General features: G+C 50.6%; 1 protein-coding gene across 1 annotated transcript; it reads right to left on the bottom strand.

The window, feature by feature from the left end:
• Nucleotides 1–1,860: 1,860 nt before the first annotated feature.
• Nucleotides 1,861–18,647, bottom strand: NACC2 (NACC family member 2; the record flags this gene model as incomplete). Its single annotated transcript, XM_080630467.1, has 5 exons — nucleotides 1,861–2,485; nucleotides 4,866–4,963; nucleotides 5,250–5,355; nucleotides 8,419–8,586; nucleotides 17,786–18,647. The coding sequence occupies 5 exons, from the start codon at nucleotides 18,645–18,647 to the stop codon at nucleotides 1,986–1,988; spliced, it is 1,734 nt and encodes a 577-aa protein (XP_080486593.1). The 3' UTR covers nucleotides 1,861–1,985.
• Between the last annotated feature and the right edge of the window lie 2,965 nt (nucleotides 18,648–21,612).

Raw genomic sequence — 21,612 nt, 5'->3', positions numbered from 1 at the left:
TGGAGCCCTGGACCAGGCTAAGCTCTGGACAGCTTTGTTACTACGATGCAAAAAACTGCTTCAAGTATCAAAGAAAACAAAACAAACGGCCAAAAGTTGGGTTATCCTCTCCTCCCGCCCCCTTTCCCAATGGAAATACAAAGAAGGAAGAAAACCCTGAGCAAGCGCCATCTGGATTCAGGAACCAAAGCAGGAAAGAGAAGAGCACAGCCACAGTAGCCTTCAAAGTGACTCTTTGTGCACTTTGCACTTGTTCATAGTCCCAAACTCGCTAAAGAACAAGCTGCAAATATCATTAAAGCAGGTGTTTAGTCACAGTAAAGATAGCAATTCAAAAAGGAAAGGAAAAAGCCATACTTGGCTTCCATATCACTGCCCCCATCCCTTGGAGCACCCCGGCCTCAGCATCCCCATGGATGCTTGGCATTCCCCAGCCTCAAAGGAGCACGAGGAAGGGATTCCAGGTCCTTGGGGCATCCCAAGGGTGAGCAGGCAGAGCTGATGTAGGCAGGAGGCAGTGAGGGGGTAAAGATGGGACCTGCTGCCCAGCCGGGCTCCAGGCACCTGCAGGTCCCATCCCAGCTCCTGCACCATTGAGCTGAGGCCATCTGTGGCCACCAAAGCCAACAAAGCCTGGAGACATCAGCTTTCAACACAGAAATAATAGAGGAATAACTCAGCCTTGGGCTTTTACCCCAACAGGGCCTGTCTGGAGGATGAGCAAGAGGCAAAACGCTTCCTCCTCCCCAAAACCTCTTCACAGAAGGCAACAAAGCGGATTTTTCTGTTTTTACCTCCAGTACGTTCCAAGTTATCACAAAGTGAGAGCCTGGTTGGCCTGGGGAGGAGGGAAGGGGCAGTGGATGAGCCTCACACACGTCATTGTGCCTCCAGTGCAGAGCTCCCACCTCCACGCTCTTTGGAGCAACAACGCGTTTTCCATGCCTGGATTCCTCCCCCAAGCCCTTTGGAGGTGGCTGAGGGGAGCTATTCCCCCCTCCGGGACATGCCCCAGGACCTGCACACCCTGCTGCCGAGGGTGCCATGAGCCCATTCACCCGAGTGGGTGCCGTGAAGGTGCAAGGAAGGAGCAGCAAACAAAAAGGAGTTGCTGGGAGGGAGGGAGGGAGGGAGAGAGAGAGAAAGCAAACCCCAAACCCAGCCGTATTGAGGGAAAAAACCCGACAACAACCACGACACCGGCCAGGGCCTCCCCCTGCACCCCACACAGTCCTCCCGACACGTGCAAGCCTGAACTCCCATGGAACCATCCCTGATCCCAGGAACTGGATAACGCTCCTGGAAACAACGGCACCGAGTCCCCGCCAGCCTCCAGCAGTGGCCGGGCCCCGCAGCACCCGGGCACCGCAGCACCCTGCCCTGCAGCACCCACTGCAAGGGGCTCCCTCTGACACCAGGAGCCTGTAACGATTTCCCCCACCCTGTCCCACTTGGCTAAAGCCCTTCTGCTAGAGACAACCATCGCCAGTCCCAGCACCTGCACCTCACGCACCTCGCTTTCCTGTTAAGTGACGGTAAAACTTGCTTTAGAGGACAAGGTTAACGATGGCTTTACTTGTGAGCTGAGGGATGGATGGGGTGGTGATGGCGGGGGGGGGGGGGGGGGGGGGCGAGCTTTTCTCCTCCCCTTCTTCAAATCAAACCAAAAAACAAAAGAAAAAGGAAGGAAAAGAAAAAAAAAGGAAAAAGCTACAATCGTATAGACTAACCTCAGGAATATCAAAAAAGGAGCCCAATAGTTTGAAGTAGGTCGCCACAGACCTAGTCGTTTACAGTATAACGAATGCGATTATTTCCTTCATAAATTTTAAATACAAGCAGAATAAAAATCACATTTTTTTCAGGCAACAGTAGCAGTTCAGTAGGTAAGTGGCTTGATCACATTGTTTTGTTTCGTATTAGTAATGCATGCAAGCAGCTTTAGTATTACAGATCCCTTATAGGTCATGAAATGTTTGCTCTCTTTATAAAGTCCCTCCAAAAGTACCATCTTGTCTTCTCACAGGAGTTTCGGGCCGGCTGGAGGAGCCCGAACCTTGTTCAAAAGGTTGCGGAGTGCTTTGGGTATCCGATGCCATAGCATCTGTGGCAGCTGCCTCCTGTATCACAGAGCCAGCCCCTTCGGCATCCTCGCTCTGTTCGAAGGACTGGTTGGATCCATTGCTTAGCTCTACATTCACTGTGTTAGTTCTCAAGGCTACTATAGTTCCTGAATCGCTCCTCCTTTCTGCATAGATTCGCTGCTCAAAGACCTGAGCAGTGTTGGGCTGGAATTCAGGATCCAGGGGGACACTGTTTGTGGTGGAGCCCATGACCGTGCGGTACATCTCCATCCCTTCCGGCAGCATGGACTTAATCTTCGGCAGCCAGCGCTTGCGGACGCGGCGGGCGTTGGTGCACATATCGGCTGCTATAACATTCATCTCGCTTTCCTTAAAGCTCGGGGCAAAATTCTGACAATACACTGCAAAGACAGGGATACACAGAGCTGAGGATTCAGAGGAAGCATCACAAAGGTGGCCCAGAGGTGAACACAGCCTCTGACCCGTCCTACAGACCTGCAGACGCCATGGAGAGGAGTCTCACCCATGGACCAGAGCTCTCGCAAGGAAAGACTTACAGACAAGGATTCCTCAGCTTGAGATTGGGACAACCAAGAAGGGATAAAACCAGAAGGCATAAAAACCCCAGCTGGCCTGGGGAAGGGAGCTGGGGAAGGACCATGCAGCCCTTGGGGATGCCGGGACCCACACAGGATCCAGCCTGCAGCCGGAGTACAGCACCAACACTGGGATGGCCGAAAGCAGAGATGGACACAGAAAAGGTCAACACAAACACCTCAGCAGTAGATCCACCAATGGCTCTTAAAGCCACAGAGGTGCAGGTACAGCTGTGGGGCTGGGAAATGCCAGAGCTCCTCTTGGCTGAGCAAAGGAGCTGCCCAAAGGACTGTCCTCTGCCTGTCCCACGCCTCACGCCAGCCACTGCAGGGCCAACCAGTGCTGCATGGATCAGCAACCCTGCCAGCGTGGCTGCTCTGACATCCATTCACCAGCACATACTCTGCAGAAGCCCAGCAAGACCTTGGCTGCAGCCCTGCTCCTCCACGGAGACCAAGCACCTGATGTTATGGAACAACATCCAAGGAACTGCCATGGTGAATAATTATCAGCTAAAGCGTGTGCACAAGGTAGAATTTGGGCAGTAAGAAGTCATCTTGCGCCCTGGCACACGGCAGTGTCACTGGACAGCGATGCCTGTCCAACCTCTGAAGGTATTTGCAAACATCAGCAAAGACCAAGCCTGGAAAGTCCAGACCCATGGCTCTGCAGTGTGAGCTGCTAACAGGGAGCCTGTCTTAGGAGAGCACCACGCACAAGCTATGGGCAAGCACCACCAGCACAGCTTAGTGATGTTGTCTCCAGGTATTGAACATCTGCCATCTTATCCCTTTTCTCCACGTGCTACAGATCTCAGAGGGTGGCTGGAAGGCCCCTGGAGTTCAGCAGCGCAGCAACAATTAGGGAGAGGAAAGATTTATCTTCCCAATCTTAAAAATAAAAAATAGTAACAAAAAACCTGCTCAGAGTTTCGTTTCCCAGCACAATAAAGTTTACATAAAGATTCAGTACCCAGCATCCAGCACGGGTGAGGGAACACACTGCTTCCCACTGTATATCAAGCCCACGGTAAACAGGCTTTGCTGCACCCATCAGGGTCTCCTGCACCTCCCAGGTCCTCCCTCACCAGCAGGCACCTTTTGTCCCACAGCATGCTCCTTGTATTCAAGAGGGACTTCAGAAGCCAAATATTTAACCATTTGTCTCTGGTGCCTGCCATAAATAACTAAACCACCTTGATGGAAGTAACCAAACTCTCCTTTTCTTGTATAAACAATGCTGGGCACAAACGCACAGGTAGCCCTGCACATTCCAGCCCTGGCTCAAGTTAGGGCGCTGTGTAACCATGCAAACCCAGAGGATCTTACCTGCAGGACAGCAGAAGAGGTGTTAAACAGCTGAACCTTTTGCAACCCCAGCCCTGAGGGAGCTCAGCGGCTCTACAAAGACAGAGCCACCAGCCAAGCCACGTGGCACGATGCAGAATTTGTCTGCAGCTCCAGTGTTAAAACCAAAAGCTCCTGTTGCTTTATGTAACCCTTTAAAAGGCAGATACCTGCAGCAGAGCTCCCACTGGAGGTATTCAGGAAAACAAAAAGGGTTTACAACACACAGTCAAGGAAATAAGACTGTAAAAGCATCAGACAGGCTGCCAGTGAGGCGCTGGTCACCCCACTCCAGCATTTACTGCTGAAGACCAACAGTTCCAAAAGCCACAGCCTGGGCACAGTGGGGCCAGCACCACCAAGTGATGGGCAGAAGATGTGACCGGACCATGGGCTGGAGCTGTATGTTCTGTTCCTATAAACCAGGGGATCTGGTGGAGCCCTGTGCTCAGATGAGCCTGAGGGCATAAAAACCAGCACACGGAGATGGCCTGTTTCAGTGGTATCAGGCTGTGGATGCTGCCAAAACCATGACTTTGGTTTCCTCTTCAGAGCACCTATCAATAAGTTAATTAACTGCAAACTCACTGCTTTAAAATATAGGAAAACAGTCAAGCAGCAATAATGTTTTATATTGACACTGCCAAAACTCACCAAAAAATTAACTTCAGCCCCAAAATGATGCAAAAAAAAAAAAAGAAAATTAATTTTCCTATAACCCGATTTCACCACAGATAGTTCCCATCGTTACACAACAGAGATGGCCTTCCCTGCTTAGGGTTTGGCTTTGCTCTTAGCCTGCTGTTCCATCAGAGCAGCAGTAAATCTCTCTCCTTACATTTGACTGCATTAAGAACCCTGCTGTCCAGGGGCTTCCTGCTGGGATCGCTCGTGGAGGACCGGATGCCAGTTCCGCAGCTGTTGGCAAGCGTGTTCCTGCAAGAAAGGCAAAGGAGGATCCTTACACTGGGGACTCCAGGTGACAGCCACCGCCTTGTCCTCTCCCCTTTAGGTTCTTACGGAGGGATCACCATGTTACGCGATTTTAAGGTAAGGAATTGGAAACCCTTGTGCTCAGGTTCATGCATCACTAAGAGAAAGCACAGAAATCAGTGCAGCACATACGAAGGGTGAAGCACTTCTGACACATTATCTATTAACGTGGTTAGAACAGCAGAAAATAAACCAAGTCCCTTGGGTTTTGGAGAGCAAGAGGACATACCGATCAAAGAAGGTGGCCAGAAGACGTCTCAGAAGGACCTTGTGTTTGACACCGGCACATAAGTGGCAATTCATCAGCTGCCCCCGGGTGATATAAACACCTGAGCCTGGAAGGGTTGGGAAGGAGAATGCCAAATTAAACCCTTGTCTCACTGACAGCATCGCCTCCGAGCATGAGCAAACTGCTCCTGCGCTGGTCGGCCTCCAGTGTAACACAGGAGGGAGTGTGTTCTTCACACGCTGCTATGGAGGCCCACCAAGGGCAGCAGGATCTTTGGAGAAGCCTAGCAGGGACTGTCATCACTGGCGTCATGGCAAGGCCCTGGTAAGAATAATAACTAATTTGATCTGTATGGAAATCAAATGAAAGTATCCTTCTCTTTTTCTTGCAAATACACGCAGAGCAAGGCTTTATATCGTGATTTTATATGCACAGATCAGATTATTTATTCTTTCTGAAGGCAGAAAACCCCAGTCCATTTGGCCTTTCATTCTCTCACGTGAAAGACTGCAGAACATAGAGCTAGAAAGAAAAGAAAATCCCCATCTAGCACAGAAAGGGCACAGGGTTACACTACAGATGTAACTGCTTCCAAAAACCCCAGCCCATCACCTCCTGATACTTGTGGTGTGCAGGGAATTTTCCTTCTAACGCACAGAACTGCTGACTTTGAAACACATCGTCTCTAAGAATGTTCTCCAGCAGAAAAAAGAGCCCCTGCCAAAGCAGCTGCACACGTCCAGGGCTTTGGCAGTGCCTTACAGCAGGTTTCTTATCAAACCCTTTTACTTTGCACATAGTCACACAGAGCAAACTGCTCCTGCCTCAGCATCGGCTTACAGGGGGAGGTTATCCTATTTTTCAAGCACACTGTTATACGAGAGGGTTCTGGTATTTGCTTTTAATGAAGGTTAAATAATGGGTTGTATCTGGACCCAGAACATACTCTGTTCTCAAGATGTAAAAACAGGTACCGGAGCAATAAAATTACCTCCTGGATTTCCAGGAAACCCTGCAGACGATTGTCCCTGACCTTCCGGATGGAGACAGAGCTGCAGAGCAGCTCATGCCATTGAGGCAGGCACTGGCAGCTCCCTGAGCCCAACTCTCTGCTCAGGGATGGCAGCCAGGCCACTGGTCCTGCCCCAGAAGAGCAATCTCCACTCAGATCTCTGAGCCATCCTGCTTCTCAATGTGTTACCTTATCATTAATCCCACACTGGTTTGGGTTGAAGGGACCTTAAAGCCCCTCCAGCTCCAACCCCTGCCACTGGCAGGGACCCCTTCCACTGGAGCAGCTTGCTCCAAGCCCCTGTGTCCAACCTGGCCTTGAACACTGCCAGGGATGGGGCAGCCACAGCTTCTCTGGGCACCCTGTGCCAGCGCCTCAGCACCCTCACAGGGAAGAGCTTCTGCCTAAGAGCTCATCTCAGTCTCCCCTCTGGCAGGTTAAAGCCGTTCCCCTTGGCCTGTCCCTGCAGGCCCTTGTCCAAAGCCCTTTTCCAGGTTCCACATACTCTCTTCCATGCACAGTATCCGTCCATCAGAGGTACAATGACTGCAAGACGTGTTGAAGACCCTCTCGGGCAGAGCTGCTGCAGTTCCCAGCATCAACCATGGCACAATTAGAGACAAAAGCAAAATGCTCCGAAGTGGAGAGCTGAGGAAAACTTTTGCTGCAGGCAAAAGCCCCCATCCCAGCTCTCACCGGGTTTGAGACGGGAATTGGCTTCCTTCAGCAGCTGTATTTTAAGAGCTAATCCATCAGAGGGGAACTTCATTTTGATAAATAAAACCCAACCGAGGCAGCCCCTATCAGTTAGTGACATTAATCTACTTTTTTTTTCCGAGATTGAAAAATGTAAATCAAGCAGAGCTGCCTCAAGCCAATTTGCAGCTCTCACTGTGAAAACAACCTGCACCACTTGATGGTTTTAAGGAATCTCACATAAAATGTAAATGGGCACAAAATGAATATTCCAGATACCAAATAAATACTTGTGGTTGTCCGCTGTGCTGCGGCGTGCGCGTTTTACTGCTGCCTTCCATCCGAGCCCCATCCTCCATCAGGTGGAAAACTTTCTGGGCATCCCCTGAAACAAGGATTCCTTCTACAGCCTGAAAATAAAATCATGCTGCTCACCATGAGATAAATGACCAGAAGGAAAGGACAACTGATTTGGACTGACTGCACTGCCACGTATCATTTTGATACCAAGGCCTTTACAGGCATTAATTAACCCCCCCTGCTGTGGCAGCAGGTATGGGCAGTTGGGCAAAGATCACTTCAACTAAACGCAGCTCCATCCAGGGGGAAAAGCCTCCGAGCAGCATGGGCTGTGAGCTGAGAGGAGCACTGCAGCAAGGCGACACTGGGGGGAACTGATAAAAGCAGAATGTAATTATTGAAACTGGAATTTGACCTGGATACCCCAGTCCAACATCCACCTCCTGTGCAGCACTCGAGGTACCTGGGCTGCAGGCTGGCATGAACTCATTGGACAGCTACTGGATTTCACTTTTCATTCAGCTCTCCACCACCACTACCACTAAAGCTGAACAGCACCATCTTCCACCTCAGGTTGGCCATAAATCCTTTACAGAGAAGTAATGAGTTCTTCCAATATCGTAAACTCCCCCCAAAATGAAAATAAAGATGGAAGAAAGGACCAAACCCAATTCCTTCTCTTCCTGCCTCCTGCAGGGTTTGACCACTTAATAACACCCCCAATTTTATAAGAGGTTTTACAGGCTTTTCAAAGCCTCTGCACTGACACAGGCTTTCTCTCCATGGCTTTGTAAATCTGATAACGCGAGAGGGTTTTGGGGTTTTCAGTAGGTTTTTTTTAGATCTGTGCATCTAAATCAAACCACAATTGCGATGCAGCCCGCACCAATCAGGAAGAACACAAGCTGGAGAATTCAATTAAAATGCTAAATTAATTCAATTGAATAAATCCTGTTAATGACACATTTTTCTATCAGCAAATTAAAGGAAACTTAGAACTTTCAAAACGATGATTGGTGATGAATAATCCAGAAAGACACAGGAAGGGCACACAGGATGCTTGACTCCAGCAATGGTGCGGGATGAGCACCACATTTCAAGAAGGAAAACATCAAGGATTCCCAGGAATTGCCAACCAAAGAAAAGTTCCCCCCTCATTACCTGCAACAAGCTCAAGCTTCTCTCCAGGATCTCCCTCCGAGTAGAGTTTTGGGTGGCAACGGTATCCGATTTGACTGATAAGACTGGCTGGGAGAGCAACAAGATCCCGTCGGATGAGGACACAGGAGCGGTTCTCCAGTGGGATCTGCTCCGGCTTCTCTTGAGCAACTTGAAAATTAAAAGGGAACACCATTAAAGCAGCTCATTATGCAGGAACAGCATTAACAGAAGGTCAGGTACTGAAGTTTTCACGTAGCTGCTGGAAATATTCCTCCCCTCCAGACGCTGTTACCAGGGCTATCGGCCGCAGGGCAGATGCCACCTGAAAGCATGGGAAGATCCTCCAGTCTCCCCCATCACCTACCACAGCAGTCTCGTATGTGCGTTCAGGTTCTGTGAGAGGGATTCTTAGAATCTAATTAGGCTTTAACTTTGCCTAAGTTAATCATTAATGAAAATGGGCAACTCTGCACAGCTGGCATCGCTCTGCAAGCGCAGCATACGAAGCTGGCTTCCCCAAACGCTCCCAGAAGAACAGCAGGTTACTTCACCAGGGGTTTCTAAAAGAGGCACTGAATTGCCCAAGTTTGATAAATCCCTGCATCAGTACCAAAACTGCTCCTCTTGATGTTTTTTTCCTGCTGAAATTAAAAGCCAGGCTCTGCAGATACCCTCTGCACTGAGAAAGGTCACCATAGCCTCTCCTGAAGATGGCACCCACCAGCCACAACCTACAAGCTCCAACTCACACCCTGAAGCTCCTTCTCTTCCTCTGCCTGTTGCAGGCGTCCGTTTCCTCTCAGTAACAAGAGACACCCCAACCAACAAGCCAAACTATGGTGTTGAGCTGTGGCTTCACAACCAAACTACTGGGGTTTGCCAGGACACAGCTGCGACTTGCCCCAACACACAATTCCTGTAGCCCACCACTGCACATTAGCAATCATTAACACTGGAAGTACTGACCTGTCCTACCAGCACGGTGCAAGTCTGGGTCTTGTGGGCATACAGAGGCTTCCTTGCTAAAGCACACAGGCTTGCCTAAAATGCCAATTTTTGACACCAAATTGGGCTGACGTGTACACAAACTCCAGCTGCACTGGGACATGGTGGGAGCAGTTACAGTTCTGAATTGCAGCCCAGCTCTACAACAATCCATCTTTTTTTAACCCAAAACGTGATAATGGTACAAGTGCCACACATAAAATCAAACTCAGCTCTGTGCTTGAGTACCTGTGAATACAGAGAGAAGGAAAAACCCCAGCAATTAGCGTTTCTGAACCCAAAATGTCTCCTGTTCAAAAGGTGCTTTTCCCTGCAATTATTGTGGTGTTCTGGGGGCCACTTTTCCTCTCTCTAGATAAAATAACAAGTTTTGCAGACTTGTTGCTGCAGTAACCAAGGGACGATGGCTCGGGTACAATGGGAGCAGTGTTCTAACTAGGACATGCCCCGCGCCGCCGTGCTGTGCCGTGGCATCCTATCGCAGGCACGGGGCCGGAGGCATCGCCACCCTCATCGCTCCCTCCTTCCCTAAAAAGTCAGAATACCAGGAGGATGCCCCTTGGTCGTGGAGCTGCACCATGGCAGAGCAGCTTTCCCTTCAGTGATTAAGGACCAAACAGCAGCAGAACAACTCCCATGATGTTTTTAAAGTAACTTCTCCTGCCATCACAGCCCGATTATCTATGCTGCGCAGTGCTGATGTGCAGTCCCACTGGCACACAGCATCTTCACCAACTGCCATGTTTCCCTGTTTAATAGCACTTCCAAGCATCCAGCCACCCTCTCCTTGGAGATGGAAGTCACCTTCTGTGCATACAGGGGAAGCATCTCAAAGACCTCCTGTATTTCTGATGCTTTCAAAGAGTGATAAGCAGAGTATATCCAAGGAAATACTAGTATATTCTAGCTTAAACCAATCAAAAGCAGAGGTGCACTGGGTATGAGGGAACCAACACTCAGGGAGGGCCTGCTCTGCTGTCCTTCACAAGCTTTTTGGCTCTGGCAATGCATGGTCACCACAGCACAAGGGCCACTGTAAAATGCAAACCTCAAGGGGAGAGGAAGCAGGAGGAATGGACATCATCATCACCTCCTACCCAGAGCCCTCAGCAGGTTACACACAGGCTGAAATAGAAGGTAAAATTATATATACCCCATGTATGAGCTACTGTTCTGCTGGTAAATCCCCAAACCAGACTGAGATGTGCTAAGATCCTCAGCAGCAGCAACAGAAGACAGGTGAATGATGCTACCGGGGGTTAAAAGAGAACTTGGCAATAGCTTTATGACATTCCCCCCCCTTAAAGCCCAGCAGTTGTTAAGCTGCTGAGGGGAAGCTGTGCAGACTGAGATGGATTCTCAGAAAGTTTCTCAGAGGCCTCCAGTTAATTTTTAAGCAATACAAAGGCTGTGGGTCTCCAGGGAAAGCAGTTGCAATCAATATCCCAAATGAGACAGAGGTCAGAGCAGGAGAAGGTTCCTCGCAGCTTGTGACCCAACACTGCTGTAATGGGAACAGAGGAGAACTCAGACTTGAGCAGCCATCAGCCATCTCCATCAAACTGCTGTCACTGAAGAAATCAAACACCTACAACATCCAAGGCGCAAACAGCTACAGCAGACAAGGACAAACCTACCTGCTCTACCACCTTCATAGGCAAATATCCAACAAAAACCAATTCTGGGGCTAAAGAGATCCTAAGGTAGCCAGAATGGGGCAGGCAAGGGAAAGATCATCACAAGCTCTGTGCTCACGCCACCATCCTGGAGGAATTTTGAAGGACTTGGTGTCAAACCTGAAAGCAAAGTAGCTTTTCAGCAAGACAAGGCTGCTGTCCTGGTTGGTAACAGTTTTGCCTTGAAGGAACTCTTTGCTTTTGAAGGCATTTCACTTCCTACACATGGAGCCATTGAGAAGTTTACATTCCTTCCTGTGAGATCAAATACTTCATCAACTAAAATTTGGGCTAAACCGACCAAGTGCAATGCAATGCATGATTCTGTTTTAGGAGCATAGAATAGTTAGGGTTGGAAAGGACCTTAAGATCATCCAGTTCCAACCCCCTGCCATGGGCAGGGACACCCCACACTAAACCATGGCACCCAAGGCTTCGTTCAACCTGGCCTTGAACACCGCCAAGGATGAGGCATTCACAACCTCCCTGGGCAACCCATTCCAGTGCCTCACCACCCTCACAGTAAAGAATTTCTTCCTTATATCCAATCTAAACTTCCCCTGTTTCAGTTTGAACCCGTTACCCCTTGTCCTATCACTACAGTCCCTGATGAAGAGTCCATCCCCAGCATCCTTGTAGCCCCCTTCAGACACTGGAAGCTGCTCTGAGGTCTCCACGCAGCTTCTCTTCTCCAGGCTGAACAGCCCCAACTTTCTCAGCCTGTCTTCATTTGATTACAGCTGTCCTGCTGGCTCGCTGCCTATCAATCTCTTTAAACATGGGCACTAATCATTGTTTTTGGACTTTGTTTCCATTAAAACATCAGCACAAATTCAACAATACTAAACAAAACCAACAAAGATTTAGGCCTTTCAGTGCCACCTCAATTCAGCAGATAGCAATCGGTTATGTAAAGCAGCAGGATACAAGAGACACTTTGGTCCCATGTTCTCAAAGAAAGCCAGTCTGTTTGGCCTTTATGCTCTGAAGAACAGGATAGTATTTGCTTCTAATTAATTTGTATCTTCAGAGGGCAGCGGCTCCTTCCCTTTAAATGAAAGGGCAAACAATGTGAGGTATTGTTTAACACAGTTTTGTTCTCGACCAAGAAAGGAGCCTACCAGCCAGTGGAGAGGGGCCGGAAATCATTACAGCGGAAGCAATGACAGCTGCCAGCCAAACACTGCTATATTTTATTTATCTCAAACTTACATGGATGCTGCAGCTGGTGACAACTGGTCCAGAATGGGAAACATCCTGGTTCTTCTGGCTGAAGAAGCAGCTCGGGGGAAAGCTGGAGTCACGGGTGCTTCATGGCTCCAAGCTTTGCGTGACGCTAGGGGCACTGTTTTCCTTGTCCCTAAAATACACTGTCCAGCTCAGAGGTCCATTACACTTTCTTGCTGAGCCCACAATGGTTTTGGCGATGCTGGGACAGTTGCATCAGAGATGCTGAGCTCACACAGCTCCCGTTGACCCTCACCAGTGATGGTGCTTGGGCCGATACCTGGAGTGTGGCAGTGCTGGGAACTGCTGGCCATACACTTGGGGCCAGTAGTCACTTATTGCCTTAGCTCCTTGCAACCCAAACACCAGGGCTTCAAAATCATTCCTGAATCCCCAAGCCCCACCAGTCTGTGTTCTCTTCTTGACCATTTACTGCAGATAAACTACAACATACTCCCGTGGGTAGCAAACAGCTACTTCTGGTTTAGGAATGAGATTTTGAGATACAGAAAGATCAGAGTCATGGACCCTCACCCAAAAGTTAACGTTTACAGAGCCCCAGTATGAAACCACAAATCATGAGCCCTGGTCCAACAGAACGGTTCCAAAACCATCACCTGCTCCACTGCCAACCACTCCATATGCAAGCACAGGGATAATTCTCCCTGTTCTCTACATGGCAAGAAGTTTCTTTTCACATAGCTACACTTTACAAACATTTTTATCCCATTAGCCTATTTTCCACTGGCAGTGGGACTAGCCCAAAAATAGCATCCCTGCTACGGCGCCGGCATCGCCAGCATCAGCCTGCGTATGTAAACCTGTACCACAGAGGACACACGCACGCACTGCAGGACAGAGAGATGATGTAGTCCCAACTGGGATAGTTTACGTTTTACAATTAGTACATTTATAACAACGGGCTGGAATGGAGAGATTTGATTTGTGACCTATTTATATAGGGAGGTAATCTGGAATTAGTATAGGAAAAATATCACTGGTTTATAAATACCCCTATCTTGCCTTCGCTTCAAATCTCAGCCAGGAGTGAAACATCTGCCAGCCCAAAATTAAACATCTGTGTTTTACGGTGAGGAAACTGGGACTGGAGGTTTAATGCCAAAAAAGGCCAGAGGCTGCATGCCTCCGGTGTGGGGCTTGGCTGCCTCCGGCTGCTCAGCATCACCGGTCCCCGTGCCGGGATGGGCGATGCTGGTGCTGGCGGGCTCCCATCAGCACACAGTGGTGCCTCCAGCAGCAGGGCTGTGTGAAAAAGCAACAAAAAGCCAAAGGAAAATCTTATAGCAGCCTTCCAGTACCTAAAGGGGGTGAGATCTAAAGAAACATGGAGAGAGGCTCTTCCCTGTGAGGGTGCTGAGGTGCTGGCACAGGGTGCTCAGAGAAGCTGTGGCTGCCCCATCCCTGCAGTGTTCAAAGGCCAGGTTGGACAGGGCTTGGAGCAAGCTGCTCCAGTGGAAGGTGTCCCTGCCTGTGGGGTTGGATGAGATTTAAGGTCCTTTCCAACCCAAGCAGATCACTGCTCCTGCAGTTAGAATCAACTACTTTATTCCTGCTGTAATTATCCGGCGTCACGAGCTGTGATTTACAGCGCTGCAGCGTGTCATTCCCAGGCTTGGGCCGGGATGCTGCACAGGCTGTGCCGGAGCTGCTCATTATGGATTCTGGGTTGTTTCTCGCCCTCTTTCCTTACTGTCAGGAATCAAGAGGCCAGGAGAGAAAACTATTCTCTCAGCTAATTACCACAACTATTCTATAATGGCTATTTTAGATGAATTTTTAATGAAGCGTGCTCTTGTCAGTTCGGGATTTCATAACTTTCAAGTCCAGCCTTTACATTCCAGCCATTTGCTGCATAAAGATTTTTGCTCTCCCCTGCAAACCAGCGCAGGAGAAGCAGTGAAGGAGGACGGACCCTGGTGCAACTTCGCTTGTGCCTGTCAAAGCTGAATTAACTGCATCTGCTGAGCAGAGCTGACTGACAAGAATGAGGTTCAGTGCAGAGAAATGCCGAGCATCTGCAAGTCCTGCTGAAACCCACTTCAGATCAGGCCTACAACGCTGTAATTAACCAGGATAAAAATACTTTGCCTTTGTTTAATGTTTTCTGGAGTTGTGCGTTCCTCAAATCAGATGCTAGAAACCTCATTAAGTCTCACCCGTGTCCTCAAGGCCCACATGTTCTCCACAACCAGACCTAGTTAGAGAATAAGGAGCCATTTTATCGCAATGCTCCCAGCTTGCCACAGCAGCAGGCAGGCACGGGGATGGCAGTGGGGACACCATGGCCACCAAACATGGCCAGAAGCCAGTGAGAGCTGAGGTATCTTCTCCTACATCCCCCTACAAGCTGCACCCTGCCCACCAGCACCTGAACCTAATACTCCTATCGGCCTGTGGTTAAGACTGGGCTTATTCTCTTATCTGCTGCTCTGCTTCTCTTTTCGCAGGTCCAACTCTTGTCCTGATCCATCACACCAGTGCCACCACTGCGGGAAGCACACTGCTTAACAGGACCTCCTCACTCCCTCTTCTGCCACCAACCCCTGGGCTAAGGTGAAGATGTGCTTCTTGTCTCTATGATCCTGGCTTTGGAGATTCAGCTCAGCTCTGACTATAAAAAGGGGTGAACAAGGCAAGCGAAGAGCATCAGGCAGCAGCATCCCAACCACACACTCACCAGCATTAGCCCAGTCAGCGCCTCAGCTGGGAATGAGAAACTGGAGAAAAAGGAGGAAAAAAACCCAACAAAAAGCCCCTGAAACCCAGGGCTTCATCTGCTCCGCTCTTCTTTGGCTTTGTTTTTGTTTTTACAAATGGGGCTCTTAGAAACCTTGGCAATCACTATTTTAAAGGGCTCCCCCCTCCCCCAGGCCTTTGTAAGGCTGTCGGGATCTACATGCCAGCAGCAGGATTAGCTGGCTTCTCTCTTCCATCTTATGGGTTTATTATTCTGCACCTTTTGAGGGTACAGTTTATCCCGAGTAATTAAAACACAGTTAGCTCTGCAAGTCCGAACCATAATGGAATAGCTTAGGGTTTATTGTTTTTAATCTCTTTTTTTTGTGTGCCCTCTTTTCCAGGAAGCCCGCTGCTACAGCTGGCTTATTTAAAACAGGAAACTCCCTTGAAACATCCTGGTGTGGAAGAGGTATTTTAGCACAAATGTGGTATAGCACAGCTTAACAGTGCGGCCGGGCAGCGCCACGCTTCCAACCTGCCTCCTCCCTGTGCAACCCCTACCTCGGCAGCCTGATGTGGTTCAAGGCTTCTCCCTACAGAAACCAAGCAGGAAAAACTGGTGCCTGGCGCTGGCATCTCCAGCAGCACCCGAAAAAGCTGCTCCTATTTTCACTTTTCCGACTGGGATGATTCCCACACCACAAGCATTAGGTACAGCAATAGCTGCTGCTGCGCTGGCCCGGTCCTGCCCTCGCCTTTGGAATTCAGTTTGTTCTGTTACTGCATGAACTGGCCCCGTGACAGGGAAGGGAAAAAATGTGTCCAAGGGTATAATCCCATTGCTCTGAGGAGCAACGCTGCGAGCCCCGGCACCGAAGGCAAAGCCACGTTACTTACTCACTGCGTGCTCCACAGCACAGGGGAAGCGCACAGCAAAACAGAAACAAAACCAGCGTGTGGGAAACCAGCCTGACTTCTGTTTGGTCTGACTCTAACAGCAGCCAGGGCATGGGGCCCTGCTCCTGTTGGGTGGGAGACCATGGACCTTGTCCCCAGCCCTGGTCCCACTCCTCCCCACCCACCTGCTACCAACCGCTGGGACTTGAAGCACGGCAGAGAGAGCACACAGGCTTCTGAAGCTCATCTTCCACAACTGGCTCATCCATTTGTCTCAGCAGATATTTCTAATGTTAAAATAGTAACACTGCTACCAGTCTGCTTCCCTCCTTTTGCACGTGGCTTGCTAAAAATGCTTGGAAAATACTGGTTATCTGCTTGATCCCCGGCAGGTGACATGCCAAGGGGATGCTGGGCTCCTGCTCTTTGGGACGGGATGGGACAGGGAGTGGGATGAGCCTGTTTTCAGTACTAGGGAAAGCCTGGCTTTAGGTAACAGAAAAGGTCACACTTGTCAAATGGTCTCCCTTGCTTACGAATAAATTGAAGCAGCTTTAAGGAAACAGATTCCAGCAGCTCCCCAACACAGGAGCGAAATCACTGCAAAATTAGCCCAGTTCTTCCAGCGCAGAACCGGAGCGGGGAAAGCAGCTCCAGGCGAGAGGATGCTCCATGTGGCCAGCGCCAGCAGGGAGACGTCCCTCCCTGGGAGTCACCCACGGATCAAAGCTGCTGCCACAAACACCTGCAGCTCCGATGGGGAGGCCACTGTGCCGAGGCTGTCTCCACGTGGGATGCTGTGAGCTGCCTTCATGCGGGATGCAGGCACGCCAGTGACCTGACTCAGCATCTGTGGTCCTGAGCCCCCAGCTCCAGACCCCAGCCTTCCCCTGCTCCTCAGCAGGGGCTGAGCCTTGCCAGATGCCCGAGGAAGCCTTCTCCTACATGGGAAGCCAGAGGGAAGGGGCCTCGTGCCCCTGTGCCACTCTGGGGCTGAGCCGGCAGCTCCTGGCTGAGCACCACCAAAGTGAAGCCACCTCCTCTAAGGCATGTCCAGGGACTCTCACTACCATCTCTTAACCACGGCTTCTGGAAGGGCACGAGAGCGGTTTTGTTTAGTTCTGGGCATGGTGTTTCTAATGGGGAGCTAAATTAGTATCAAGACCCCCCCCCAACTGGTTTTCCCTTTTCAACAGCGATGTGCAGGTCAAGGCTGGCAAAGGAAAGGGGTGTCACTTCAAACAGTGGAGATAAAAATCCTTCATTTGCTCTTTTTGCAGGTATTCCTAATGCACAACATACATGGAAATGGTTTATTTGCTGTTTTCTCCCTACCTGCAAATGTCCTGCGTTCATCACTTTAAATAGAATCTATTCTAAAAAGCCAGTGCAGAGGAAACCTTCACCTTGCTGAACACTAATTCCCAGGCTGACCTCCTAACCCCTGCTGCGCAAGGGCTGACACTTCCCATGCCATGGATGACCACCCCTCTCGATGACCCACAGCCAGTGACCCAGTCAGCACCATGGGATGGGTGTCACCACCACATGGCTCATGTAGTCACCAGGCACCTTGTCAGCAGCCTCAGCCAAAAAAGGGCTAAAGCCCCTGTGGCAGATGTTACAAAGAGCCTGGGACACAGCCCATGAGTGATGGCACGGGAGAACCTGCCCATGCCATACCTGGACACCAGCCCCAAGCCCACCACGTGCATCACTTTCTGCACAGTGCTTCATAAATAAACAAAGCCCCAGAGACAAAAGCCTGATGAACAAGCCCAAAACCACCCACAATGGCTGGAGAAGAACCAAGCAACCACTGCAGGAGAGCAGAAAACCCAAGAAGAGAGACTGTCCATTACCAGAGTAACCTCCTGAGGACTTGATGTACATCTGCCCGTACTGCTCCTCCACCATGGTGTCGTACGCCTCGTCGTCCTCCTCATCCTCCTCGTTGTGGTAGGAGGTGGGGCTGTCAGTGGTGGGAATGCTGCTGGCGCCGGGGCTCGTCCGCTCCCCCTGCGAGTACTGGACCTGCTGCACGTTGGGGATGAGGGTGGCCAGGTTGGGCATCCCATAGTAGGAGACGCGGGAGAGCTTCAGGGGACCCGTGTTGGTGCCGCCACCAGCCCCATCGCGGGCGCCGGGCTCGAGAGGCCGCTTGCCGGGCAGGCCGGGCAGGGCAGCCGCCTGCAGCTCGAGGTTCTCGTGCTTGACGCGCGTGAGGAGCGGGATGGGCATGGAAGGGGACATGACGTAGGGTGCCGAGGCCGACTGCAGCTGGTTGCAGGGGCTCTGCGGCTCCGAGCTGGGGTCTTCGATCATGGTGGTCTGAGAGTCACAGTGGGGAGAGCTGACCTTGAACATCAAGTCCGTCCCTTTCTCCACGATGTGCTGGATCTGCAGGAAGCCCGCCGTGTACATCACCACCAGCTGCTCGCTCGCCGCCATGGTCAGCTTCCCGGTGTAGCAGAAGGAGAGGATCTGCTGGAAGCAAGCGGGGGGGACGGTACCCGGCAGCTCAAAGGCGTTTTTGCTGTTCCCACTGAATAAGTCTCGGAAGTAGAGGCTGCTGGCGGCCAGGACCGCCCGGTGAGCCTTGAAGGCTTGGCCCTTCACCACGATGGAGACATCGCAGTACAGCCCCAGCAGCCGCTGCTCGTTCAGGCAGCCCAGAACGGTGTTCCCAAAGTTGGGAATCTCTATGTGCAACATCTGCGACATGGCTCAGGATCGGCTGGAGCTCCTCAGACATTCAATGCAGGAAGATCCAAAGTAGGGCACATCTGAAAAAAGGGAGAAGGCAGGGAAAGAGGCAGAGCATTTTTAGGCAGTTCACCAAAGCAGGCAGGAGCAGAGGAACCCACCTCACCCCACATCAAAGGCTCAAAGCGAAGCCCCAGAGCCTGGGCGGAAAAGCAATCGCTTATAGAAATTACTTATCAGTGTTTTCAGACAGCGTTGGAAACGCCATTGGTGGATGGCAAAGGAGATCCCAAAATCACCAGTATTTTCTTTGAGTTGTGGCCTGTTTAAATAAGCACCACTGATTTATTCCCCTGGGGGGCTTTTACTTTATGCAGGAAAACCTGAATGGTAAAGGGAGAGGAGCGAGCAGTAAAGCAAACCTAAGACAGTGAAGACAGACCTCGGGCAGCGTTATATAAGAAACACAACAACCAGCAGCTATGTTGAAACTACAGAAAAGATATTTATAAAACAATGTGCCATTCTGCCTGAAATAAATGCAGGATTCTGCCCGAGCGACAGCTCCCAGGGAAAAGCACTTTGAAAAGCAATCTTGCCATTTGCACCAGAAAGAGGAAGCATTTCAACAGTTAAACCCCTTCTCAACAGATTTATCCTCCAACAAAACGAGGCTTATCTCCAAATTAAGCCAGATATTTGAGCCCCAATAAAACAAACCAACGTGCCGCAGCGAGACGAGCCGTCTTCTTATTTTCCTCCCCTAAATCCAAAGTGGGGCTGGGGGAGCCCCAGCTCAGCCCCTCCTGCAGCCAGAGCCCCTGGCCCCCAGCCCATTGCCCCGGCATCGAGGACCCTCCCAGCAACCTCCCACGGAACAGGCTCGGGATGACGGCTCTGCCTTCGCATCCCACCGCGGCCGCTCCTGGGGCCGCTGGTACCTTTTAGCTGCGGGGATAATTCCTCCTTTCACTGACCAAATGAAGCCTTGCCTTCGTGCACAAACCCTGTGCAGGCAGCGCGAGCGCAGCCCGTGCACTGAAACTCCAATCACTGCGGATTCACTGACATGAGCCGGAGCCCAAACCTTCCCGTTCCCCCTCCCCGAGCTCCATGCAACAGTCCAGGAGATTTAAAACCCCATCTGCCTTCAATACTACTGAAGAAAAACTACGGTTAACTAGTCCTGAAAGCTCGTAAGAAGAATATAAAGAAAAAAGAAGTTTATCTGAGAGAGATTACCCAGGAGAAAAAATCCATGAAAAGAAAATAATAACCCACAAAGAGCCACTCTGTTCCCATTGCTGGGAGGAAAAAAATAAGAAGTCCTATCTGTAAGGCCACGGGGTAACAGGAAGAAAAGGGAACGGACTCGGAGCCAATTTAATTGTATCTGCACGGCCGAAAAACCCCTCCCGAGCGAGCGAGGAAGTTCCCGGTGCCCTCGAACGTACCTTCCGCAGCGCCCGTCCGTGCGCCGAGGGGCTCCGCGTCCCTCCGGGTCACCCACCGCACGCTGCGGCTCAGGGCAGGCACCGAACCCCACCAACTCTGGTATCAAACCCCGGGTTTGTATCTGCTGGAGCTCAAGCTTTTACCAAGTCAAATCTCCCCGGCAGCGCACAGCATCTAAATGAATAGGCCGGATGCAGATTAACATTCAGGCTGCTCTCTGCAATGAATAGAGCCCTTTGATTAGGGACCTGAAGTAAATGCCAGTTTCAAACCGAAGCTTTAAAAACAGAGAAATATCAGTGCCAGAGGAATGCTCTCAGTGTTGGTACAAGACAGACTTTTGATGAGTCACTGCAATGCAAACAAAGATGGCAGAAATACTGTACTGTATGCTGATGAAATGCTTAGTGGTGCCACGGCAACTGAGACAGGTTTTAAATTTATAGTGCAGTTTTGCATATGAATTACGCTGTAAACTGCCTCCCCTGCCATCTAGTACATCCAGAGTGTCAAAGCATTTAAACTATTCCAAACAGTCTGCAGAGCTGGCACTGCTGCTGGTTAACTCCTGCGGTCGGAGGAAGGCGCAGGGCAGGGGCTCTGAGCATCCCCCTGCATCCCCCCAGCATCCCCCTGCATCCCACAGCAGGGGCTCCCCAAAACCACCCGCCCAAAAGGACAGCTTTGGGAATGCCCAAATCTGCCCCAAATAAAGGTGCTCCTTGGGCAGCCACAGTCTTGATTCCTGCCCCCCCCCTTCCAGTCGTCCCCCACCCCCCCATACAAGAAAGCCTTTCAAATGCAGGAAAAATGTTTACCCCTTGGGGAAAGCTTCTTTCAGTCTGTGGCTGAATCCACTAAAAGCAAATCCATTTGCTTAAGTAATGAAATCCCAGTCACATTGTCTCCTGGATTCAGATTTTAAATTACCTTCGCATTTATTGAGCATGTTTGGTGCTTTTTTCTGGGAAAGAGGGTGGGGCCTCCCTTTGCTTACTTCTCTCTTGCCCAGAGCCTTTTGATTCCTGCTGTTGGTCTCAGGTTTGTTTCAATTGCTCTGCTCAGATGGTTAAAATGAAGGAGATGAGAGGTGAAGCATCCTCAGAGGAGGGTAACTGTAGGGATGCTCCAGTGTGACCCTGCCCTGCTGATCCCTGCCGCCACCTCCACATCCACCACCCAAATAGATGTTTGCTGCATTAAGTTCAACTCCACAGCAGCAAACTGCTGCTGCTGCCGTGCGCTTGGGGCGGGCTGCCTCCCCCTGCTCTTCCAGCAAACAGCACTAACATCTGCTCTGCATCCCATAGCACCTGCAGCCTCCCAAGAGCATCATCAGGACCTTCACGTGTCGGGAGTGCCCAAAGGGTTCATCCAAACCCTAGGTCAGGTCAATGGGAGCTCTGTCTCGTGTGGAGGAGCAGAAGGACCAAGGTGACATCCTGCAAGGAGGTCAGAGGTGACACAATGACAGCCAAGCCCAAGACCTGTTCCAACCATGACGCTGCCCATCTCCAGTGGAGAAGGA

The sequence above is a fragment of the Psittacula echo genome (assembly GCF_963264785.1).
Source record: "Psittacula echo genome assembly, chromosome: 16".
Taxonomy (NCBI): Eukaryota; Metazoa; Chordata; class Aves; order Psittaciformes; family Psittacidae; genus Psittacula; species Psittacula echo.
The sequence above is the reverse complement of the archived record's forward strand: the minus strand, read 5'-3'. Positions and strand labels throughout refer to the sequence as shown.